At 45.1% G+C, this 26,968-nt stretch overlaps 1 protein-coding gene across 4 annotated transcripts in view; it reads right to left on the reverse strand.

Moving 5' to 3' along the window:
• The window catches only part of hdac4 (histone deacetylase 4), a 125,415-nt gene that overhangs the window by 65,315 nt on the left and 33,132 nt on the right, over nt 1-26,968 (reverse strand). For 3 of the 4 annotated variants that reach the window (XM_076105192.1, XM_076105187.1, XM_076105206.1), the window contains exons 3-6: nt 19,923-19,985; nt 2,289-2,504; nt 1,907-2,052; nt 1,231-1,402 (exon numbers count right to left, since the gene is read on the reverse strand). In XM_076105192.1, the coding sequence (XP_075961307.1) occupies nt 1,231-1,402; nt 1,907-2,052; nt 2,289-2,504; nt 19,923-19,985 (597 nt within the window). The remainder of the gene's footprint in view (nt 1-1,230; nt 1,403-1,906; nt 2,053-2,288; nt 2,505-19,922; nt 19,986-26,968) is intronic. The other variant, XM_076105199.1, reaches the window with a different exon arrangement.

Here is a 26,968-nt window from a genome sequence, read left to right on the forward strand (position 1 = left end):
TCTTTCATCTCGCCTTCTGTGTATGCAGTATAAAACAATTACGGGAACAAGAAAAGCAATTAGCTCAAAGAACAGCCACACACATTTCCTCCTGCCAGAAAAAGAATGCAATTGTGTCAAAGCTCATTTGAGTATTAATGCTAGGACATTTTTATTTGTCACTTTGCAGCAGGACCAGCATCACTCCTGACAGTAAAGGTACCATCAGTGCTCCCAATGATGAACAACAAAGAATGACTTTGGTTTTGGCCATTAGTGCTCACGATAGCTTTTACACACCAAATTAATTGCAGATCTGGGAATTTTGGCAATATTGAAATTGTTTCTTGAAAATATCAAGCAATCCGATGATCGAATAGATTTGATAGAAATCCCCAGCAGCAGAGCAGAAGTTATTAGGAAAACAAAAAGGGAACTGTAAAATGATTACCCCTCTGTCCATCGTAAACATCCATCACCGTTTTCAGATCTCCCTAATCCATCTATGACCTCCCCCTATTTGTAATGGTTGCGCACACACAGTTTTCCAATGCAATGAGGGATTATTACCAACATTCCTGGCACGCATTTGATTTAATGGCTGAATAAAGTGGTTCAGATAATCTGGCTGTTGGCTTGTTGACAACCAGTCTGATCAGATGACAGCTCGTGTTTCTGACTTTGTTGTAGAAACGTCATCGTGTTCCATGATCTCATTGGGCCGTTCGGTGAGTACAATGTTATCATGAAGGATAAATAAACCAAATTATCCTTTAATAAGAAACAAAAATGAATAGATGATGTCAGGGTACAGCTAATTTACTGGTGTAACTTCATCGCTGTCATTTGGTTCCTCAAATAAGATGACTCGAGGGAAAGAGAACAAATGTAAAGACAAAAAAAAAGAGGGCATGTGTGCCACTTTAATGGCACTGGTCTTGTGCCTCTTATTCTGATCCCCCCCCCCCACCCGTGGTGAATGTGCCAGGTCAGGCTGTTCTGACCGCAAGGCCATGAGGACAGGTGCTGTGATAATATGACACGGTGCTTCGGCACGGTTGGCCGCATTCAGGAGATGGAAAGGGAATATATGATCAAACATGACAGCTTTATTAAAAGCTTGTTGGTGACACTATTGAACCTCGGGGATGCCAATCCACTAACACTCATAACTGATCTCCTTCAGGTCACTACTAGGATGTTCGGATGCCTTGTGTAATGAAGGGATGAGGCTTTGAAGTCACTACTTACTCTCCTGCCCCCTCTCCTTGTTTTTGAGCTGCAGGAGTTTGTGCTCCCGCTGCTGCTTCTCCATCTCCTGCTCAAGACGCTGCTGCTCCATCTTCCTCTGGTGCTCCAACAGCTCCTGTTGGTGCTTGAGCGCCAGTAAGTCCTGTTGGTGCTGGTGGAGAGAGACACAAGACTAAAGGAGGAAGAAAAGTACAAGGAGACAGAGAAGAGTGGGTAAAGGACACAACACAGGATGAGCAAACTCAGAAGACAGTCTTTGACAAGGTGTAGCCACGGCCTAATTGTACAGAATCAATGATCTGAATAGATAGCTATTCTAACAAGGCCATGACATCACCACGCAGAGTCCAATTCACTAAACGCTAACCAGCAGACTCAGCAGACTGGAGAATACACATCAGTTATTTTCATACCCGATTGATCGTCCTCATTTGGCTGACTTTTTTAGCAAAGTGAATCACGTCCAAAATTCACACACACTACAAGGTTTATTGGGGTTAAGGTTTCCCATGGGGATGACTAAGCAGCCAAAATACTGCCACCAGATCAGATTGCACTCGCATCGCTCTAGTGTACCCATGCTTCCCTCCCCCGTCCTTCACGATGGTGCGTTTCTGCTGAGCGCAGTCCTATGGGTAGCTGTGTCCAAGGCGGGACTCCCTCCTCATCCACTCACCTTGACATGCTCCTGCAGCTGGACTTCATGTTGTCGCGACAGCTGCTCGTGCTGCCTCTGGAACTCGGCGATCAGGAGCTGCCGCTGGAGCTGCTGCTTGTGTTTGAGGGTTACCAGCTCCTGCTGCAGCTGCTGCTCCGGCTGATCTGTGGGAGATTTTCCAAGACGTTAGAGCCTCTGGAGGCAGAGCTGCGTTCACGTTCTTCTTTGTTCGGCTTGGCCCCCGTTTTTTGCCGTATGTTTATTTCTGTGCATGTGTATTGAGTTAGATTCCTTGTATGGTGTTCACGCCTACTTAACCATTAAAGCTGATTCTGTATTGAATAGCCTGAGTACAACTTTTAACAACCAAACATGCGAACCAGAGATAACGGCCACTTACTGATGACTGGACCGCGGCCTGGCTCAGAGGACGCAGGGCAGGCAGCAGAGACCGCCGGCGTAGGGTGGTGTTGCAGACCCAGGCCGAAGGGGGGCTGCTGGTGGTGGTGGCGGTGGTGATGGTGGTGGGGGTGGTCCACTACACGCAGGTCCATTGGAAGGATAGCTGTGGTGGTGGGGGGCACCTGCATGGGCAGCGCTGCCGAGCTCACGTCCACTGTTGGAGGAGGAGGAGGAGGAGGAGGAGGGGGAGGGGAGAGAGCAGATGGAGGAGAGGAGGAAACGAGCACATGGAGATGGGGTTTGTTTGACTCAAAACAAATGACTCAAAACATGGTTGCAAATCACAGTATGAAACCAAACCACAAAAATAACACGTTATTTTGAGGGAGTTATTAAAGAAAATTCATGTAATTTCTTTTCTCAGAATATCTGTTAATTCAAGGTCCAAAACGTTTGATAGCAGCCAAATCCACATGTCCTCTCTGCTCCAAATAAGACTCATGAACACTTGTTACATCAGTTGCCTGGGCACCGCAGCCTTGACTGTTGCACTCGGAATTACACTTCGTATTGGTTGTTGGCAAACTGGGGACTTAAGTTGACTTGTACACATTGGGTAAGAGCATTAGCAAAACACGGAGAAAAAAAAAAAAGAACACACACAAACTGCGTCTGTGATTCAAACCACAGTGACAGCCTGAGCTGTGGTGGGAGCAAAGTGTATAGGAAGCCTCCATCAAATACTCCCGACACACCACACACACACACACACTGTACACAGATGACAAAGTAGCACACACGCAGGTCGAATGATGAAACATGGCAGCAGAGAGCAAAAACAATCCCCCTGCAATATGAGTTTTGCCGCAGGGATTTGCTGACACGCATGCAGACTTACCGTGTGTATTTGTGTGCGTGTGTGTGTACACTGTGTAAGCGGTGACGCTACATTTTGCTTACTGTAAGTGCACTGCTGACAGTGTGCTGCACGTTTGTGCATCTTCTACAGAGACAGCGATGTGTGAGAGGATACAGACAACGCTCTGTATTTGTCACAGTCGGTATAGACACTGCACAAACAAAAAGGTCACAGGTACGAGCCCGACAAATGTAAAATATCACTGAAAGCCCTCTTGCACAACACCTGTCTGATACAGAAATATAAACTGTTTGTGTCGCAGCCCTTCTGTTACATTCCATCTGTAACATGATTTCTGCTTTTCAAACATGGATACCGGGAGCGAGGGCGGGAAAAGCAAAATGTGGGGATTTTGCATCGACGTGGTTGACATGCGATAACGAGAGCATTAGCGCAGTCAGATTATTTCTCCAAACAATAACAACAACACGGCAGCTTACACACAAACAGTAGTAAACCCGACAACATGACATCAGGGAAACAAGAAAAACGCAAACTAAATCTTTTCCTATGTGGAATATGTAACTGGAAGAAGAGTTCCAGGCTTAGTTTTCTGTCTAAAACTGGCCTCGCAATTAGAAATGAGGTTTTCTATGTGTCTGCTTCAGAAAGATAAACCAGCTAAAAAAGTATGGTAAACCAGAGCTCTTTTAGTTGTTATATTTAATTTAGAAATGTGGTAAAATCTTCAAAAAGATGGGGAACCAAAATACATTTTCAATTTGTGCTTGATATCTGAGCTGAAGATCAAAACCTCCTGTGCATTGTTCTGTCTTCTCGGGTCGATGTCTGCTCCGCATGGAGAACCATCTTGCACCACGCCGAGCCCTCTGCCAGTCATCAATACCCCCCCCAAAAAAAAGCGGCCTATCACGGATGCCCCTGGCATCCCCAGTGACCAATGAGGTGGCGATGGAGTGGCAGTTACTTGCTGAGATAGCCAATGACATCTTTGGTACCAGGCAGGTTTTTTGCGTGCGGGAGGAAATTCAACACCGCCCAACGGGACAGCGGGGGAGAGAGGGAAGGGTGTGGCCCGGGCCAGACATGCTGGTGCTACACTTGTGCATGTGTGTGTGTAATTGTGTCGCTATACTTGTGAGGACTTGTTTGAAGGCTGGACATTAGAAGGAACTACTTTTTGTTTGGACTCTTCATTTAAAAAAAGATGAGAGAATGAGGGTTTGATTTGAAGAGTCCACAAGAATGCAGCTCATGTGTTGATAATCTGACCATACACTGTTCATGATGTTCATTAACGCTCCTTTTATCAACATTTTTTATGCAGTTTTATCCATTTCTTTAAAAATAATAATAATCAAGGGTAAATATCAGGCATGTACTGATGAGGAAGCTGTGTGTACATGTCTGTGTTAAAATGACCCCTGGACTGACCTGCAAACACTCGGAAACATAAACAAGCGTATAGAAAGAGCGGCTCAGTAGAAGATGCCTCTGTTTCACAGAGCGGTCTGTTCCGATCATCCGTGTTGTCCCAACAAAAGCCTCTCCCCACCTCGGACCATGGTGATCGCTCAGCCCCACCACCTCTCCCATTCTCCGTCCATGCATACATGTACACGCCTGTTAGCTGTTTGGCCACACATTTAATAAGCGGTAAGCATCCAGGCCAAACAAACAACACCCTGTGTTGGGTCAGTGCACTTTAAATGGGGTGCCACTCTGCATTATTTGGGCCCATTCAGAGGCAACCCCGGCGCCAGCTATTCCAGCATCACACATGCATGGAGCATTGCCTCAATTAACGCCTTTTCTACTGTACATTTTCCCATGCGGTATCATGATTCATGAGACAAGCAGGTCGGAGGGAAAACTGAGCACCGTCTGTGATAGGAGGTGCACTGAGCGCTCGTGCCAAAAAAGGTTACCAAAACGGTGTCACCTGATTTGAATAAACAACCTAAGCTGCTCCACTACACCCACCTAGATGCAAGCAGTTCTGGCGTGCACATGTTTTTTGTATTCTGCTAACACGGCTGGTCACATACAGACCAGTGATCAAGTGCCGAGGGCCACAGAGGGACAGAGATGGAGCGGGAGAGGGAGGTGGTGGAATCACTTGTGTTCTATTCTAAGTAATTTCAATGGCCGGAGTGAATGTTTTTACTTCTATAGTTTCATCTTTTTCTGGTTACTTTTATCTGACATTATGGGACAAAAGTGGGAAACCATTGGCTCAAAGGCTTGTAGAGTTGGTTCAGACTGCAAAACTGGTGCATGCTACGAGATGCGGAGTGTATACGATTCTTCAACATTCATCAAAACCTGCTGCTGTGATCTGAAGTATCGTTTTTTTAAATTTAACTGTATTTTCCAGTGGACAGATATGTTACACAACTCAGCCTCTGGTAATTTAAAGGCAGTTTGATAGCACATTAGGAAACACGCCTGTGTCACTGACAGCTGACGTGGCTCCCCGGGATCACAGCGATCTCGCGGTGCGACAGATACCACAGCAGCTCGCCGAATACCAGTCCTCAAGGAGGCAATGTTTACAATAAGCGGAGCTCCGTGAGCGGCGGCAGACAAACAGGGTGACACGCGGCACCCAGCAGGACGCGGGCACCTGTGAAGTAATTAGCCCGGCTTACACGGACGGCACTCTGTGATTGTGGCATGAGGTAATGGTGCTGAGCCAACGGGAGGAGGAGAAGAAGCGAGCACACAGGCTGACATTTAAGTAAATCAATACAATATGTGTAGAGGTAAACATCTTCACATGAAAACTTAAAATGTCAGTAAATAGGAATCATATTTTTCTCCGACAAGTGGATTTTTAAGAGTATGCATTATAGGCTCTAAATGTGCAGCAGCGAAAGGACCGTAGAAGCTATGAGGGACCATTAAAGATGAGGGGCGGAAGTGAGATAAACGCTGTTGATTTACAGACGGGAAATTGTGTTTACTTTGTGAAATCCCACGGAGTTGTGAGGTTTCCCCGCTGCAGGCACGGTGATGTGAAATCTGGCTGAACTCACCACAAAAAAGATAAACGGCCCCAAAAAACACGGCTGGTGAAATGTCAGCCTGTGCCTCCTCTTCTCCGTCCCCTGAACTGTTCATCCGTCACTCTCTGTGCCCGTCTATCTCTGACTCTGCCCCCCCTCCCTCCGTGATCAGGCTAAGATCACGGATCACACAGAGGGAGCTATTTATAGAGCAGGATTCCCAAGGGAGCTCCTCGCCCCACCGGGCATCTATGCACTCAGACAAAAAAAACTCATGCATGTTTAGTCACAGTTCACGAGGAACTGAGTGCATGCGCTCATGTAAAATTCAAAAGTAGTCAAGACAGTATGTGTGATTTCAAAAAAAAAAAAAAACATGCACAAATATATACACAATTTACAGCAGCGTAACCCTTGCAGATTATGAATGAATAGTAATCTCTGATATAGTGTGGCCCTGGCCATGAGCCCCCCGCCGCCCCTCGCACACATGGAGGCAAACGCCATGGCGACCGGTGGGATTGTGGCCGGCGATTGGCTGGACAGGGGGACGAGGGGGTGGGGCGGGAGATGGAAGGAGGACCAATGATGGTGGGCGACCGATTTAAACTCATGGTCTGTGTGTGCAGCTCAGCGCTTCACCGTCGAGTCCAGGATGGGTGTGCTTGCATGTTGAAGTATGTCATTGCGTGTCCCTGGAGCGCTGTACAGCTTGTTGTGTATGTCACCGCCTCTTTGTTTTCTTCATCCCTCTTTCTCTGAGGACAGCGCTCAAGGACCGACTCCACTGGGCGGGAGCGATCGAAAGCAACTAATCAAGTAATTTTAAAGAGAGAGGGGGATAAACAACACCTTAACTGGCATTGATCAAGTAGCCTGTACACTAGCTCTAGCGCTGACTATCACTGTGATGTTAACAGACATACAGGACAGAGGGATGTGGGGCCACATGGTCGCACTGCATGCGCACTGGCCAAGAACCAAAACTGCAAACAAGACTCTTGTTATCAAATGATGCGAGAAAAAAGAAAATGAAATCCAGCACGGAAATGTAATCCATTTTTGATGAGAAGATACAACTGGTTTATATCATTTCAAATCATTTTGCATTCCTCCAAGAACTGAGCAATAGACAAATGAAATATGTCCCGCAAAACAGATTTTTGTAGTGAACCACAAACTACAAACTTTCATGCATATTCCCGCACACACACACACACACACACACACACACAGAGAGAGAGGCATAAACACAAACACATGCATGTGCACAATGGGCTTTGGGGAGGAACAGCCACCGCCATCTGCTCCATTCACTTAAAGGCAGCGCTGAGTGGTGCTGAGCAGGACTCTCCATACATCACTACCATTCAATAAACACTGCCACTACTCAAAGCTGCACGCCCACGCAGCGAACCAACGCACAGACATACGCTCTCCCCTCAAGTGAGCGCACACATACGCACACACACACACACACACGCACACACACACACGCCAACATGGGCTAAATGAGTTTATATAAACACACGCACGCCTCAGCACACACACCAACTAAACATAATACAACAATTGTAAATGTACGATTAATCAGCACCCACATGAACTAAATAAACTCTTTACACAAAAAAACAAATACACACTGATATTACAAACCTGAGTACACTGAAAGTCAAACATCCACACACTGTATCCGAAACCAACAGTGACCCATGCAGAACAAGAGCTCTCTTACCCATCGGTTGTGCCGTGCTGTCCGGTTGTTGTGGGTTTGTGCGAGTGTGTGTGTGTGTGTGGTGTACAGTATTTTGAGAGAGAGAGAGAAAGTGTGCGTTTGTAGCCAAAAGGGCTCCTCTGAACGGAGCAGTAAAGTCCACTGAACAGCGCGAGAATACAGCAGACCAACCTGGAATTTCTGTAGCGAGCACGGACCTCTCTCCCTTCCCCTGTCTGTTCACACCCTCCGTCTCCCACTCTATCGCTTCTCTGCCTTTGCTCTCGCTGATGTTCTTCGCTCTGCCCTCCGGCTGCCACTCTCTCTCTCCCTCCCTCGGCTCCTCTGGTCCCCTCCCACTCTCTCTCTCTCTCCCCCTCTAGCTCTCCCAGTGACATCAGAGGGCAGTCTCAGGCATGTTGAGCATTTTATGGGAGTCTCTCTCTATATCTCTCGCTCTCTCTGTCTCTGTCTCTCTCTCTGCCAAACTGATAGACCAGCGGAGAGAGAGAGGGCGTCAGATTGTGATCACATTCTCATTTGACTAGACAAACTGTGCTTTTATGAACCACCTCTGCATTTTCTTTAAAAACTGAAGAGAAGCTCAATGCTGTTGTTGCTCACATTTCTCGATGTGTGTCACTTGTTGCTCACACTCGCACAGATTTCTGCATCGTCTCCACGTAAAAACCCTCCTACACACCGACAGAACAGACAGGTTGACTTGATGATAATGGCTGCTGCTGCTGCTGCTGCTGCTGCTGCTGCTTGAAACAGCAACCGAAACACTTTACGACCACTGAGGACACGGCTCGTGCTTGAGGGGAGGAAGCTGGGAATGACGTGATCATAAAATAAATATCTAGGGAGCTCAATATTTAGAAAATCAAAAATATAAAAGAAAAACTAGATTTTTGGACAGGAAATTAGATAAATGAATTACAGACTTGGCTGTTGAAGGACTCGCCTACCGAGAGGCATCAGAGGCCAACGACGACAAATGCTCCTCTGGGGAGCGACACCTGACATGTGTCTTGATGTCATATCAGTGGGCAGTCTGATACTCAGACCCAAAGACTGGAGAAGTGACGGGATACCAGTTGTGAATTGAACTTGATGGTGTTTGGCTCATGTTGCAAAAGTTACATTTTACCCAAATGTCCTCTCAAACACAGGAGTGACAACCAACAGCGCTTGAATGTTGTTTTCTACTCCTCTCCACTATGCTAGAGGCTCTGAACAAAACAAAATTAAGTCATTAAGTCATTAAATTAAAAATGATCCTAGCAGTCAATAGCTCCTTGATTCTCCACTATAAAACTTTATCGAGCTATTTGTCAGAATAAACCCAGCCGATCTGATTGGAGTATGTAAATGGTGTGCTCAACACCGAACACAACCAAAAAAAGCTATAGGCTCAGGAAAGTGAAAAGACTTCAGAATGAGTGGCTGCATTCACACCAAATCAAGCGTTGCGCGAAAACAGCAAATCTCCGATTCATTTAAATGTGGGTAGTAAATTTGCCAGTGGGAGCCACAGGGGATGCTGTAAAAAAAAAAAAGCCACAACAACACAACAGCAGCCTGCGACAAAAATAATCAACTTTTGGAGAAAAGCAACCCAATCACGTAACCGGCGATCTATGAGCCACCCATGTAAACACTGTCGGCTCCGTCAGCACTGTTGCCGTTGTTTGCACTGTTAGCAACTTTAGCTGCTAGCCGCCAACTCAGTCATCCCCACGTTAAAAGCCATGTGGAGGAAACAGTTAGGCTTCCCTTTACAAAAATAACATAACTTCAGAAACCCAGCAATGTTCACAACATCTAAGTTCATGTCAACGCATTGATTTTTGCACACATCTCATCTAATTCGTGTGTGTTTGCAGGAGCTATTTTGGAAGTTCAGCGTAGAATCCAGGAAGCCCAGTTTTGTTTGATGAGACAACACACACACACACACACACACACACACAACATTTCATTTTTAGAACTGGTAGAGTCACATATCGGGGAGGGCAGTGACCAGACTGAAACTGAGCAGAAGAGCACCACATGAACTTAGTGGTAAAAATCAATGCCTGGACATTAGGTTAGATGGAGGGCAACATGGACAGAGATCAGTGGTGGTGAGCTGGCAGCCTGGCAAACAAAAAAACAAAAACTTGTTGAAGACTAACAGTGGCAATAGGCACAGGAGCCTGTTCATAGGAACTGCATATTAGGCAAGCACAGTTTTTGTACAGTGGGCCGCACGATGCATGAATGTGATCCACGCTTACATTTCCAACAATAAAATATGTTCGAGACAAAAAAGACCCTAAAAAAAGAAAAGAATGTCAAGCACCTGAAGTATAAAAAAAAGATAGTGTAATGAATGTCTTTATTTACAAAATATCCACGTATGCATACTGTATTAAGGGCCTTAATGAGCAGGGCGTGTGTGCACCGTGTATGAAAACAGCATGTATTTAATGGAGGCGTGTGCATGAAACTCTGCGTGCGGAGCGGTGTGTGAGACACACAGATAAGGCAGTGGACGTCTACGTGGAAAGACGTGGGCTTGTGCAGTTATTTTGCCACGGCCTGTGAAGGGAACCTGACGAGGCGATAAGTGAGCATACCCGTGATAAATAGATCATCGTGTAGCTATCTGCATCAGAGTCGGGCGTGCGCGTTAAATAATGCATGTGGCACGATGATTGCAAGGCATGCTGAAATACACAGTTGTGGCAGCCAGGCAGACAGGCCTGATGAATAAGTAATGGACAGCGTCCGCCTCGTAATGCACACACACACACACACACACACACACACACACACACACACACACACACACACACACACACACACACACACACACACACACACACACACACACACACACACAAGCTGGTTCACGCAAAGGAGAGAGAGAGAGAATAAAATAGAAGCTCTTATTTTTGTATCCTCTTATGCTCTTGTCTCCCCCCTCCTCTCCACAGTGAGGAGGGGTTGCTTTTTTCATCCGTCTCCCCTGAGAACCCTAGACCCGACTCCAAATATGTGAGATACTGTGTCGTTTATTATTGATTTAGGTTATTTATAATACACACTCTCTCTGCAACCCCCCTCTCTCTCTCTTTCTCTCTCTCTGCCTCGCGTCTCACTCATTAGTATCTCTGGGATTCTCAAAATACAGACACTAAATCTGAAATCTATTTAAAAAAATACTCATTACTCTTGCTAAAATAATCCTTTTCCAATACCTATTCTTTGTCCAATCAAAACAGAGATTTTAGGAATGCGACGGATTTCTAAAGACCATCAGAACACGCTCAGTTGACGCAGTATGTGAGAGCCCACCGTTTCATTTAATGTCTTCATGTGATGCTACTAGAAAACACAGCTGAAGTGTAAAGGAACTATTACAGTATCGGGTGCCAAAACTCTCTCCCTCGCAGATTCTGCCACATCTCTTGGTTAGCCAAACGCATGGCAACGGACTTGAGGTTGTGAAAAAATATTTGAAAAGGCCTAACGGATCAGCACAAGTAGAGCTTCCTGGGCTTTCAGCCGTGCCATCGGTCACTGTTTTCAGCTGTCATTGGCCTGCTTCTTGCGCGGCTAACAAATGCTTTCAAATCCTTTTCAATATGTCAACAGTAAAATAATTTAAGAGGAGGAAGTACAGGCGTTGCAGACTGAAAATAAATAGGTAATAAAGCAGAACTCTTAATATTCTCTATATTAACTTAAAAGAGGAAGAACAATAAAATAAGTTTTATATATATATTATATCATATTATTGCCTTTGTATGAGATGGCCCAACCAAAAGTTACTAACATGAACATCTTCATAAGCAAACCCCCAAATCAGAAGAACACGTAATGAAACTGGGAATTCACCAAAAGGCATGTGGGTGACTCCAAACATGTCTTCTTTTTTCTTTATTTCTTTGAATCAATGTATTTTTTCTGGCCACTCTTCCATAACACCCTGCTCTGTGGAGTGTACAGCCTGAAGCTGACATTCAGGGTTATCTTTGCTCTCTGATTGATGTCCTCCTTGCCTGTCGGGAGTATTGGTCCTCTCTTTGCAGGTTTTGTTGTTATTATCATTATGTGACGGTGTGAAGGGAACTCGTAGCACCAGATCTTCTATAGGGGCTTCATAGCAAAACATATGCACACACCACTTATATTTTTAATCTTTGAAAACACAGGTGTTAAAAAAATCTTCACGACTGTGCATGCCCGTGGTGCAGTCCGCCTATACTCATAGAATCTAGAGTTACAATACATAACTGACATCCCACTGGGCTGTAGACTCTTTGTTTGTTCTTCAGGACCTCCTTCTTCAGGTTTACCTTCTCCCTCCCACCTCGTGCACATCTAACCAATGAGCAGAGTGATCAGTCTCACTTGGCTTTTGGTGATCCATTTTTGTTCGCAGGAATTTTTGTCCTTGTACAAAACAAACCAAGAGGAAGACACGACAAGTTTATCAACTCATCCACTGATTCAGATCAGAACAAAGAACCCCATCCGTCCTTATCTTGCTTATGCATATTTTGCTTATGCAGCTATATACATACTTCCTTTATTTGATACCTGGCTAAAAGATATGTGGCGCTGAATCCTGCTGTACAAACCTACAAGTGCGCGCACACACACACACGCACAAACAAAAGACTTCACACAATCCTCAGATCAAGTTTACCTCAAGCTGCCACTCTAGTTGAGGTGACAAGTGCTACAATAATACCCATAACAAAAGCTCCGTGCTGCTCTGAGGAAAGACCTCAGCACATCAAAGCATCCAAACAGCTGCTCAAAAAGCCAGACAAGGTAAGAAGAGGAGATGTGGCTGCAGCGGGGAGCTCCGTTCATTCATATTTTACACCCTCTCCTTCCATCTCAATGGTAATGCCTTCTCAGTCTGAGTTTGCAGCAGACGGAGAGCCATTAGCTGTCGGCTGCGCTAAGCTCAACTTATGAGAGATGTCGGCTTCCCGCCCCGCTGCCCGTGCACTTTAAATCACATGGTTCACAGGAACGTCCCGGTGCACTAAAGCATAGACCCACAAACTCCTCATGTCCAGTGCGGATTGTAGCATGCAGGTAGGAAAGCACTCAGGTACAAACGGGGAAAGATGAGTTCAGTGTAAGTCATGACAGAAAAAAAGATTACGGTCCAATTAATGTTATTAGGCAATGGTCTTTGATGACATGTCTACCTGTGGAGGCTTGTTTATTGTGTTCAAAGAGGAGAAGTTTCCATTCTTGAACTTAAGGTTCCAGTTGTGCAAATGCGAAAGTCTCTTCTCAAAGTCTTCTTGCAAGTTCACCCCACTTAGAAAACGAGTCCGAACGACTGCAGACAACGAACCAAAGGTCTATTTCTTGTCTTAAACGAGTTTGTGGTTTAAATGCAGTCTTATCACTGACGGCCATGTTGCAGCCATTAGGCTGTAATGAACTCTCCTTCCCGGACAGGGAAGGGCCAACCTCTGGTCACGGTGGTGTTGTTGGCCAGGAGCTAGCAAACCGTCCTGCGAGCTCAACGCGAAAGGTCTGGACCCCGGAGTGGTCATCCATAATAGATAGCTTCCAGAGGACTCCTTTGGATTCATTTGGTCCTCGGGCTTTTAAAAGCCTTTACAAAACAGACCTCTGCATTAACAAGCGCGTTTAAGAGGAAGTGAAAGGGCAAAAGCGTGGCCCGAGTCAAATCAACATAAGATCCATCAGTCCTATCTTTACTATCTGCACAGAAACAGACACAACACTGGGAATTTACAAATTGTACAACTTACGGATACCTAGCTTTAAAGAAATACGCTTGTTGGTTACAGCAACTGGTTCATTTTAGCACTGTTTGGACAATTCGGACTGAAACTTCGACTGAAATAAAGCAATAAAAACAATCAGTTGATCCACTTGCTAAAGTGAAGTTTGTCCGTGCGGAACTTTCACTTTTCTACTTTTGCGAATGTGCACTACTTGCAAAGCGTCTGGCCGGTGGTGACCTTTGACCTGGAGAGTCCAAAATGGAGGAAGCTATCATATTAACTGTGTTGCACCATCCAATTGGTTACAGGAGCGGTTAGCACAAATGCATTCATAACCGTGTTATGTTAACAAGCTTTGAGCCCCACCCATTTCCTGAGAACGAGAGAATAAATGTGTGACCATGCTCGTAGGGAGATACTGCATATTCCAAACTGGGACTATTTGCTGCTATTTAAATCATCCTTAGTATTTTTGGGGTTGCTTTCCACTAGTTTCTGCAGAAGACGATTGCTAACATTCAACCCATATTGATTACTGTGACAACAATGGTTGAAGCTTGATAGATGGATAAACAAAGACAAATTCAGACTAATGACAACATTGTTTGTAAAGCGCATTCATTCCTTATACGTCTCCACTCTTTGTCTCTCCATCTGTAAAAAAAAAAAAACCACAATCCTTTTCAACTGACACACGCTCAGTCTGCAGACATCTAGGTCTTGGTAAGACGACGCAGCCAGTCAACAAAGCAAAACACACCAGGCCATATGCAAAATTCATGACACGGCAACATGGAAAAATCTTTTCCCTCTGCAACATCCACAAAAACACAAACTCTCTCTTTCTTTCTTTCTTTCTTTCTTTCTCACACACACACACACACACACACACACACACACACACACACACACACACACACACACACACACACACACACACACACACACACACACACACACACACACACACACACACACACACACACACACACTAGCTGTCAGGATAATGGCACTGATGCAGACAAAGTAGGTTAAGGCATTGCCTGTTCTGCTGGAAGACAAAAACAAGTCTGGCTCTGAGCGATCTGCCGTACTTTCTTAAACGCGGATGTGAAGAGTGTGCATGCGAGTGCGTGTGTGTGTGTGTCTCCCTTTAACCGGGTTGACATGAAGGCCACAACCTCAGGCTACGTCTGTAGATATAATTAGGTGCTGCTCCAACCAACCCCAATCTTTCTCTCAGCATCTAACCTGATCTCACCTCTGCTCTCTGAAAGCTTCAGCATGCTGCCTTAAAACCACAATTTCAGTGCGTTGTACGTGGGGCGATTTTCAGTTTCCTTTTTTATTCAGAAACGGAGGTAAATTATTCCGGACCTGTGTGTGAAATAGAAAGAAATAAAATAAATAAAAATATGACGAGGAGATGAGATGAAGCAAAGTGCGGCAGATTATATTTCAGTTCATCAGAAGTTCAAGGAAACCATTTGGAAACATCCCTCGGGCGATGGCTTGACATGGTTGTTAGCGCACCAGCCTGATAGTGGCTGCGCAGAAAAGAAGCAGCTGCCCACCGACTCCTGCCTACACCAAACTGGCACCAGGCAGGGCAATCCATGCCAGGTCAGGGAGTGTGCGTGTGTGTGTGTGTGTGTGTTGGTAGGGGGGCTTTGGGGGCCCATCTGGGGGAACTGGCACCAGGGCCTGAGGTGCCGTGTGGGCTCCCTGGTGAGCATGTGTGTATAAAACAGGTTGTCTTCCATTAGGAGAGGTGGCAAGTCGAGCAGGTCCTGATCATGTCTGCTGCTGTTGTTGTTCTTGTTGGGGTGTACAAGGTACACAAGGTACACAAGGTTTTGCGCTGCAGCAAAAGCAAAATTAGCAGTGTTGAGATTGGGTACGGAGAAAAAAGAGAAAATGAAGAGAAGCAGATGACAAGCTGCCAAAACTCCCAAATCTTTGTGTAGGGGCATGTTCCTTTACAGTAACAGAGCAAGCACACAGACTTACAGCGTCAGGATTAAGGTCAAGCATTCAGTAACACACACACACACACACACACACACACACACACATACACAAGTGAGCGGGGAGGGAGGCAGCGGGGGTCTGGCTGGCGGACAAGTATCTCTGCGCGGTCATGGTGACCTACAGACGGGGCGTCCTCTGGAACACATCTCAGGCCCCTCATTACTAAGCCTGTCCCTTTTCAACGCTTTCCGCTACCTTCTCTTCGCGTATTTCCATCTGTTTTCTACAAAGGCATGCTTTTCATTCACCAAATCAACACAAAGGGAGATCCTGAAGCAAATAGGAAATAGAAGTGATGTAAATCAGGGAGAGTCATCACAGTTCTGTCTTCTCAAAAGGTGTTGACTGTTCAAACACTTTCTTCAGAATCACAAGATGAAGATCTCGGAGTCATGATATAAAACGCTGCTTCCTTTGTTGCTTGGAAAGTCACAAAAAAAACTAGAAGTGCCTAAAATACCAAACATGCAGATGAACAGCGAAGACGCAGGGTTACGGTGCAGGTTACATTATTTTGACTCTGGGTCAGCATTGGTGCGACTGCTCCTTAATTTAAAGCTACTACAAAGACATTTCGTGGTTATTTTGGGAGTCTTTGTGGACAAAAGCGGTAGTGTTTCCGAGCACCAGAGTCCCTTTAGAAAGTCTCTAATTTTACTGCAGCAGGGTCCGACGGTCTGCTCCATGCAGTCCTGGGTCCCAGCTCTCCGATGCCTCCCTTCCCACCCCGCGGCGGGCCCAGCAGTACGGCCCGGGTCTCGAAAAAGACCGAGCGAGCACAGAAATAGAAATCACATGCAGAGAGAGAGGAGCCTGGAGTTGTGAGGGTTGGCGATGTGTGTTAAGAGGGAGAAAGAGAGTCAGAGAAATGGAGATGCAGGGAGTGAGAATGAATTTGGCGTCGTTCAAAAATATGTTGCTCTCCACTTTTTTGCGACTTCCTTCCCAGAGTTTTGAAATGGTAATGAGTCTGCTGGTATTTGCATAATGTGCCTTCCCTCATCCCTCTACTTCTACTCATCCAGGCTCTCTTCTCCCCAAATTGCTTTTCTGCTCCCATGTCTCTCTCTCTCTCTCTATGTCTGTCTGTCTCTCTCACGTCTCACCCCCCTCCCACCAGCAGCCATTCATTGCATAAAGATACGCCGTTCAGTCAGAAAACAGAAGCCGGCCAACAGGTCTGCCACTTCCTGTGCGAACAGCTCTTTGTCCCTCTTCCTCCACTTCCTCGCCGCTTCACATTCTGCTAAGCCATAATATCAGCGTTGTGCAGACAGAGTGGTGGACATGTGCGCAAAGCATTAAGGCAAAAAAAAAAAAAAAAAAATACAAAAAAAGACAACTGTCATGTTTCTTGATGATTACCAACCCACCGAAAGGAGCCATACCAAAGCCCTTCTGTGAGCTACAGAACCACTTCTGGTCCACATTATCTGTCACTTCTGTGAGCCTCTATTTTCCCGTCCTCTTCTCCCAATTTCTCCCCCCTCCTCCTTCTTCCTCGTCACTTCTCTCACCTTCCCCTCCCTCCTCCTCACTCCCTGCAGTGTCTGTGCTCTGACAGTTATGTGTGAGTGGAGCGTGGGCTGCTGCTAATTTGTGCAGAGTGGGAGAAAGCCGTTTTGGCTTTGGGAAGAAAAGAGCCTAGTTTAGGCTTTGTGCACGGGTTTGGACGGACAGACGCGGCACGCACGCACACACTTAAAATCAATACGCGGTTGTCTCGTCTTTGATTTCCTCTCCCTCTCCCCAAAGTCACATGTGCATTCGCAGATACAAGCAGATGCTCAAACCCACGTTCACGTTGACGTGTGGAAGTGACTCTGAAAGGTGCTGCCTTCTGTTCCTCTTACAGTACCTCCTCCTGGGCACTATTTACTCATCCTGCTTAATATGCACCCAAAGCTGTCTCCATCATCATCATCATCATCAAATCTTTTCAAATGAATCATTCACTCAGATTGACCAGCTAGTTCTTACTTTAGATCCCAAACTTATCTGGAACAAAAAATGCACAAAACACACACACACACACCCTCATAATGACCATTTTGTGTGTTACCTTGAGTTCTTGGACAAACAAAACATAGTTCTTCTCGCACGCCTCCGCGGTGAACACTTCCCGCCACTAGCGTCTCGTGCTTGCACATGCGCGCTTGCGAGTCCGTGCACGAGGCGGTGGTGGAGGACGTGTTTTAATAGTGGGGTTTTGGTGAAAACGAGTGCGTTTGGGAAGTAGCTGGCTTAAGCCTGGAGAAATGAGACCTGGATTGCACCGCACGGATTGCGCACGGATTGCGATCAATACGCGGTTGTCTCGTCTTTGATTTCCTCTCCCTCTCCCCAAAGTCACATGTGCAAAGTCACTTGTAAACGTGGTGTTGTGATATAGGTTTTCTGTTGTTATACGCGGCCTCATATTCTATCAATTCATTAAAGGATTTATTCTGTTTTTACGGATTCTTCGCTCACCGTGGAGGCATGATTGGAAAAAAAAGGTTTGACATACAAATGGTAATCTTGAGGGTGAAATATATTCCTTTAAATTGACCAGCGCCGACTGCTGCCTCACCAGGTTCTGTGTTGAAATGGACTTCACAGCATAGGACACACACACACACACACACACACACACACACACACACACACACACACACACACACACACACACACACACGCACGCACACACACACACACACACACACACACACACACACACAGGAAGTGTTACTGTTGCTCTTGGCACCCAGTTAATTAATTCTAACACATCTCATCAACGTGTTAATAGAGCATTGTACTGTTCTTATTCCAATAAAATTCTGTTGTCCTTTTTTTGGCAGGCCTTTAAACATTTAGTTATTATTAGGGATGTGCCAAACGCAGATTGTTTTTTTAAAGTCTAATTTGATTCAGCAGTTCAGTCCAACCAGCCAGTCAAGATGTCTGTCCAAAATGTCATCATGTCCTCGTTTCATCCTATCCTAATTTCATTGGTGCGAAATTGTCATAATTAGCATATCAATTCTTGACTAATGGCCAAAAACATGTTTTGTGAGGTCACAGTGACCTTTGACCACCGAAACCTTACCACTTCATCCCTCCAGGCGTTCCTCGTATATCGCGTTCACGAGAATGGGATGAACCCTGAAAGCATAATGCCTCAGACCACGTCATACATCACTGACTAGTCCTACTTATAATACACTATTTGTCTCAAATATTTATCATGTCTTTAGTAAATGTGTTTCTGAAATGCAAATGACGCCTTCATACAGGTGACGTGCGAATGACGAGGGTCTACTGGATGACCCTTGAACCCACATTTATCCCATTCATGCAGGCAGTTAAGTTTCAGTTGACTTCAGGTTATTGTCATTACAAAAACGTGGTCATCAAATTAAGTAATTGTGCTTTTTCTCCACATTTGTGTAAAGCTAAGCACAAAAATGCAACGCTAAAAAGATAAAGTAGCATTTAAAGAATTGAATTTGAACAAATCACATAGAGCTCACATACTTCAAAGCCCATTACACATCCTTTATATGCTTGTATGTGTCATGTGTGTGTGTACGCCTGTATTGATGCAGTTGCATGTGTCACTGCTGCAAGCAACGTAACATGCTATTATCAGGCTAAGGGCTCCGGGGCTTGGCATCCGTATCGGTGACATCACTGCTGCATCAGCATTTCCGTACCGCCACATGGGACAAACATACCGCTCGTGGGCTGATGACATGCTGGAGTGGCGCGATCACCCCACGTTCCTGTCAACAAGAGCGCGAAGTTCCAACTAAATTGTCCTCGTTTCACGTGCACTCTCTCGTACACGCACGCGTGCGCGCCGCTGAATAACACATTGCCATGTGCTAAAAGCGACGCCGCGACGTCAGCCGGTGGAAAAGGGATTACGCGCTCGGGAGTAAATGACAAGTTCCCTCAGAAACAGACACTGACTGAGTGTATTCTTGAGCCGTGCATCAGCCAGCCGAGGCCACCGTGATGTCATCAAATCCCCGGCTGAGCACTGATGCTCTGTAATCACATGTGGGGCTTCGCACAACAGCTAACCCAAAAGACATGACTGCATCAGTCACTCCGCTCTAAGTGAGTGGATTTCTGCAGAAGAAGTAGTAGAAGTAATGGTAACTGATCCAATCTGTTACCAAGTGAAAAGTCTTTGACACAGTCCAAATGAAGTTTACACACACACACACAGATTTCCTACCGAAATGGTTGAGTGCAGCTGGTTTGAGAAGTTCCACGGGCTGCTCGTTGCTGGTGAAGCCACCTGTCAGAGAGTAGGGAAAAAAGGAAAAGAGGAGGGCTTAGATGTGGTGCTCAGTATGGTAACAAAATCAGCAGCTGTGTAGAGTCAAGCCATCAACATCTGTCCAAGGCTCCCAGCAAAGGGAGGTGAAGATGACTGGGCGGGGTTGTGGAGAAGCCAAGGGGACGAGGGAAAACAAGGAAATAGAAAGTGACAAGAAGGAGGCAGATGTGTACAGTTATGAGGTATCTCTTCATCGTAGTGCGAGACAGAGAGAGAGAGAGACAACGGCGGAGCAGACCAAGCGCTCACATATGACGAGGCATCAAATCCAACCAGGGGGGCTCTGTTTGAAATCATTTCAGTCTTGAAAAGTGGCTTACTGAAACAAATCTCATGAACATTCTCAGTTATGTCTATAGTCAATATTGCATTAGATCAATTTCAACCATCTTTGTTACTCCACATTAGTGAGCCTTTGCATTCAGGATGCTGATGAACTACAAAATTCCCATAATGTTGTTAAAATCTGAGGTAAAAAACACTGAAAGAAAGTCTTTACTTAAAGTGATCCTCAGGCCATACCTTATTGGTTACTGTCGTTTTATACAGCAGCGACTTCCTTACGGTGCACTCAAAGTAACTCTTTGATTACTGTAATTTTCAATAGAATACACAGTATTCCACTGTGAAATGGTTTACAGTGCTGTACACAAACACAGTAGATTACTGTGGATTTCACAGGCATTTTTTTTTTTTTTTTACAATGATGTACCAACAATGCTAATCCGGCTTCAGCGATGAAAAGCTGTCTCAGAAACGTAATGAAGATAGTTGCTCTTATGAATAAGTGCAGTTACATGTTGTCTTCTCTTCTCATCTATCCACACTCCTCTACACAAATGATTATGATATGATATACTGTATTCATGGCTGGGTCTAACCTGGGATTGATGTGGTCACAAAGAGTTAAGGACAGTTTTTATTTTGTGTGTGTGTGTGTGTGTGTGTGTGTGTGTGTGTGTGTGTGTGTGCTCTGTACTCATGCACATTGGATTTTGAACAGAAACAATGAAATGACTGAATCTAAGCATGTTTCTATCCACATCAGATGGATAGTGTTGGGAGTTGGGACAAGTTACTGCCCTTGCATGTTGCTGGTCTTTTATTATTCTTTCTATTCTATTATTCTAACTTCTATTATTCTAACCGTCGCCAAAAAAACAATAGATGCGTCATGTTTTAGTCTAAATCCTTAGTCCAGTTTCATAAAGAGGAAGTGTTTACAACTCAGCGTTCAACGTGCACTTTACACAATCCAACTACGTTACTCGCTCGTAGAAGAAAATTAAGTTCATAGGAGAAATTCTGAGCAGCGTTTTATGCATTTGTCTAATAAAACTGACTCATCAAGAATCAAGTCAAATTGAATAGGAAGATGAGGGCCGATAACACCTTTAAAACGTGCTTAGAGCTGAAAGTCAGTGCCTCATAGTCCTCGTTTTTAGTGCAGCCAACACAATGAAAAACATATCAATGTCCTAATACTCCCCGACTCCACTGTACACACAGACCAGACTATTATTAGCCCGCCGGTCTGAATTGCGAGCAGACCGCTTACATGAATTTGAGAGCGTTTCCCAGGATACCATCATGCGGCAAACTGTGGCTTTTGTGTGTCACTGTCAGGCGGCAGACGATCTTTGGCTTGGGTTTCACAGCCACCGTCCTCGTGCCCCGCTCACACTAACTCGCTGCCACAGTTCTGCTCCCACCTGCAAACAGCTCGACTGAAAAAAAATGATGCAACAGCAGCCGACAATGGTTTATCCTTATGATTGGCAGCTGGTACGGATGGTGGGGGTCAGTAATCCCGCCATTATCACCGCGTTCACCAAGCAGACTTTTCTTACAGTCACATATTTCAAACTTCGCCTGTACCAACGTGGGTGTCGGCGCAGACACAGCAGTGAAGAGTGTGCGCTAGACAAGCAAATATTGTCAGAGTCTGGAGCAGACAAGCAACTTTCTGGAAGACGGCAACGCTTTCTAAATGAAAAGTAAGCAACGACCGCGAGTGTCTCTGGCGCGAACGTGAGAAATCTCCACTGCCGTTGACCCGGAACCAGTGCTGGCAGACGTGTGCGGGGGGGGGGGGGGGGGGGGGGGGTAGCGGGGCAGAAAGGAAAATGTGAGAGCAGACCATGTGCTGTGTCACACATGAACGAGCAGCAGCGCATGACATACCCACAACACTGTCAATTTTTGTTTTTCTGGGTTGCTAGGCGCTATTTTCAGCCCAAGCAGACTGGCTCCATGATTAATACATGACTGAGGGAGGGGGCTGGATTAAATATTCATATCTTACACACAAACACGCATTCTGGAGTTTCACGTTCTGGGGGGGAAACAAGCCTGCTTTCTTTTGTTTCTATTTATCGGCTGTTATTAAATACTAGATGCGAAGTTACGAAACATGTCTGATGGACGGCGAGGGGAGACCTAACCGAGAAGAAATCTCTAGAAGAAAGGAAAAAGAATTTTGTGATGACTGAGTATTACATGAAGGCTCACTATATACAGTATATATATGTGTGTGTGAGTGTGTGTGTGTGTGTGTCTGCAGGGTGGCAGTGGCAGATGGCAGAAAGACGACACCAGAGCTCGATGGGCGAGAGACAGGCCAAGGCGAATGGAGAGTTGAAAGTGTAAGTGAGTGTTTTGCATCTTCATTCTGTCGCACTTAATAATGGCTTCCACCCTTACCGTCCCATTCACTAAAAACCATGCGCAAGGGCATGCGTCGTGATAAATGCAGAGAGCGACAGACAAAGAGAGAGAAAGCGTGAGAGAAAAACTGAGTTGTAGATGTGTATATGTATGTGTGTGTGTGATAAAGGTGTATATGTATCTCTTTGTGTACAGGAAGAGTATCTCATGGAAACCAGGCAGGTTTATAGGTCGTCCAGCAGCGACTGAGCAGACGCTGACCTCTGACACCTGGGGAGGAAGAGAGGTCAAGAGCTCTCCGCCTTAACACGCAGTGACCAGGGAAAATCACCATGGAAACCACAACAAACAAATATGCAGAGAGAGAGAGAGAGAGCAAGGAACAGTGTCTTTTTAAATCTTGTGGTGCCATTATGAATACTAGCACTACACCTTAAGAGCCCGCATGTGTACAGTTTTGTACATATACTTTCCTACTTGAAAGGCGTCAAATCAATGCCGAAGGGTCCCTGGTGAACAACTCTAGTAGCCTAGCCTAGCTAATATATGAACAGTGTAAACATGACATGGGGACACTGAGAAATGTACTATTTTTGATGAGATCAACAACAACAAGAAAAGCAGCAGTGGCAACAAGTTCTATCAGTTTCTCTCCATCAATTTCAGCCATCGTTGTCTTGCTGATATTCTGACCCCATCATTCACATGCTTATTTAAATCTTGTGGACGAGTAGCATTCATCCCGATGCTCCAAGAGCTTGGAGTACAGTTAATGGTTCATTTTTCCATTCATTAAATCAAGCAAAAATCCCAAACCACCCAAAAGTTTTTTTGTTCATATTTTATACCACTGTAAATGTCATATCTTTGGGTTTGGGGCTGTGCATCAAACAAAACAAGAACTCTGAGGAAGTCACTTGTGCGTCTGAGAAACTGAAAAATACAATTTTTCGCCATTTTATAGACTTGATCAATTAATCTAAAAATTATTATTTTGACAATTCACTGAATTACGAGTAATTCTGTATCTCAATCTGGTCGGTTAAAATGTCCAGTTATTTTATTGTTGAGAAGGCCCCCCCCTACTCTTTAAAGATATTGTGTGAAATTAGTTTTGCAGGTATATGGTCATGAACCAAAGTACTGGACAAATTTAAATGTTGACCTCATGGTGTCGTCTGGGAGGCGTGAACGTATGGGGAATGGAATGGCGATCCATCCGGCAGTTGTTAAGATATTTCCATCTGGACCAAAGTGGTGGACTGACCGACCAACACTGCCATGCCCAGAGCCACGTAGGTTCATTGGTTAATTCATGGACCGCATCTGGACAACCATGTTGGTGATGGTAACGTGTAACCACTGGTCTGGTTTCCCCAGCCTCACTCCTGATTTACTGTCTTCCCAGGCCAGCCATGATGGATAGGGTGCCTGTGTGCACTGTCCACTCTGGAGCAGACGCAGTGTATACATATATGGAGCCTCACATTTGCCTGCAAATCACTCTTGTCCGGTCCAAACAAGGTACTTATCCATCCTGTCTAAACCACGTCACTGCTGCCTCAGAGCTGGATTGAATAGTTCTCTGCAGCACAGCCATTATCTGCTGTTACAGCGGCAACAAACGGATAAAGTTCAAGTGAGATGAGACCGCTCGTTCTGTGGTGCGACCTTCAGCTCTGCTCGTGCTGTTGCAGACTGGTTAGAAGCGGGAAATGGCATGCACTTTAAGCGGGAAATCAAACCACAACAGGAGCTCTATTTTTTACACCGATTAGAACATATTTGTTGTGCATTATGCACGCAGCGATATGTTTATTATGTAATAAAGCGATGTCCTGCAGGGTGTTATTGCTGTGCGTAGGAGTGTGTATAGCACAGCACAATGCTGGACACCATTACTCCGAGAGTCATGTGGACACTGACAGATACTTTAATGTATTGACCTATGGTGACCCGTGCCATATGCATGCCCCTCAGCAGCAGTTAAGCATACTCTATCTCCCCCAGTGACGTGTAGGAATATACGGACATATGGCGAGTAAAAATACATACACGCCGAGGAAAAGGTACACGCATGCCTCCAAGCTGAGGTAGGGAAGTGATTTGCTTTTTTTTTGTCATATCTTATTGTTTTTAAAGGCCTCGATGTGTCGACAGACTTCCGTGCGGGCAGACATACGTGATCGCCGCATGGAAAAGGAAGAGACGGAGTGCCAAGTTACCGACGCCTGGCACGAGGACAAGTTGGCTCGGAGGCTCGCAGGAAGCAGGAGTGCCCGCTTCAGCGGATACACACCCGGTGCACAATAAGGAGGAGAATCCCTCCGTGATGCAAGGAAAGAAGAAGAAAAAAAACACGGAGCATGAACAGTCAATTAAAACGCATTTGTGCACATGGAGCTGTTGAATTTATGCACAGGCACACAACTTTCCTCCTGGAGACCAGGAAGGTGCCAAGTCACCTTTACCGCTGACTTCCAGTCCCCACAAGAGTTTGCCAGTCTCGTCCACCTGTCCGGTCCGCTACAACTGCAGCCTGGTGTATTCTGAGCCCCTCGATATCAGCCCCAGAGCTCTGCCACCCCTCCACTCTGCCAACTATGCCATCCTGTCTGCCGAGGCTCCACCAAAATTGCCCTTCTGCTACAACCAAACTCGGAGCCACTCTGAGCTCGTGTCAGCCGTGCCAACCTGTCCCCGTCACTCTACACCGCAAGACAACCTGCCGCGGAGCCGCCATACAAGGGGGAGTCGCTCCAAAATGAGAGATCCGTCATGTGATTGAAAGCTAAATGAACTTTTTTTTTTTTTACATGTTAATATGCAAGTTCACTACCTCATTATCAAAATTGGATGCTTTCTCTCAACCTGGCAGATTCCTCTTGGAGACTTAAGTGTGATCTAAGTAGGTCTTTTGAAATAATTTAATTACGTGATTATTGCCGTTTATAAGCAACATATAAAAGAAACTCAAATCAACTCTGAGCTCGACAAGACCTGACTAACAATTCTAGAAGAGGACCTTGAACATCCTAACACCATTGAAAAATATGTCCCCTATATATTGGAATATATTGGCTTTCAGTTTGTGTTTTGGAATGATTTTTTGCATAACTTTTATCATATTATTAGCACGGCACACACCTGAACGAATATATCTGCAATCGTAGGTTGTTGGGCTAAAAATAAATAAATCTAAGTGATCAATTTCAAGGATTATTGTTTGTAATGCGTATTATGTAAAAAATAAAAAATTAATATTAAATTAAATACTATATTTGTTCTATGTATAAATAATTTGTTGACAGTTGAAAAGTAAAATAAATGAAATACAGAGCAGCAAATTTGATGCTTTTCTAACTTATTCCATTGCTTAGAATTTAATTTGTCTGTGTGCAGGATTGAACCCACGTCCAACTCCTCACCACCGCCCTGCTGAAAACCACTTGTTGGTGTTGCGGCCATGTTTACCAACTACTCAGCACTTCCTTTGGGCATTTTCAACCTACAAGACGAACCACAGCCTTTGACTTTATTTTTTACTGCTGGACCGATTTGGGTTTGAGCGCTGTGTGTACGTGTGTGTGTGCTCATGTACGTGTGTATGGTTCAGTAGGTATGAAGCGGACAAAGACTGTATCTAGTTCATCATCTATGCATTTAGTGTGGGTACATTCATACACACATCATCAACATCATAGATGAACAATCCTTTGGGGTGGAAAAACTAACTTAAAATGTACTCTTAAATTTAAATTAATTAAGTGTCTGAATTAATTATAATTCATCTGAGAATAGCTACGTGACATCTAATCAATCCGCTCACAGTACTGTAATTAAGGATTTACATTAGAAGTATGCCGACGAGAAAAACCATCAACCATAACAATTTGTGATGTACATACAAATGTAAAAAAAAAACACTTGTTATCAAGTTAGATGTGACGGAGTAGATTTGAGGTCATTTGGTCCAGCCCACTGAGCTCCACCATAACAGAAACTTTTCAGAAAGAGAGGCCATGTGGTCCGGCAGCAGGCGGGCACAAAGAGCTAAGTCCATAGAGAGACAGGAGATCCCTGTGATACCAAAGACGAGTACTCTGTGTGTGTGTGTGTGTGTGTGTGTGTGTGTGTGTGTGTGTGTGTGTGTGTGTGTAAGGGTACTAAAAGCAACACGGACATCTGTAGAGGAGTGGAGGGGTCACTGAATAGAGAGAAGGGCCTTTCTGTTTGTAAGAGCATTACACATGTGGACATCACATGGAAGATTC

This window comes from Anarhichas minor, unplaced genomic scaffold (genome assembly GCF_050575085.1).
Source record: "Anarhichas minor isolate MPS153535 unplaced genomic scaffold, ASM5057508v1 ptg000004l, whole genome shotgun sequence".
Classification (NCBI taxonomy): Eukaryota; Metazoa; Chordata; class Actinopteri; order Perciformes; family Anarhichadidae; genus Anarhichas; species Anarhichas minor.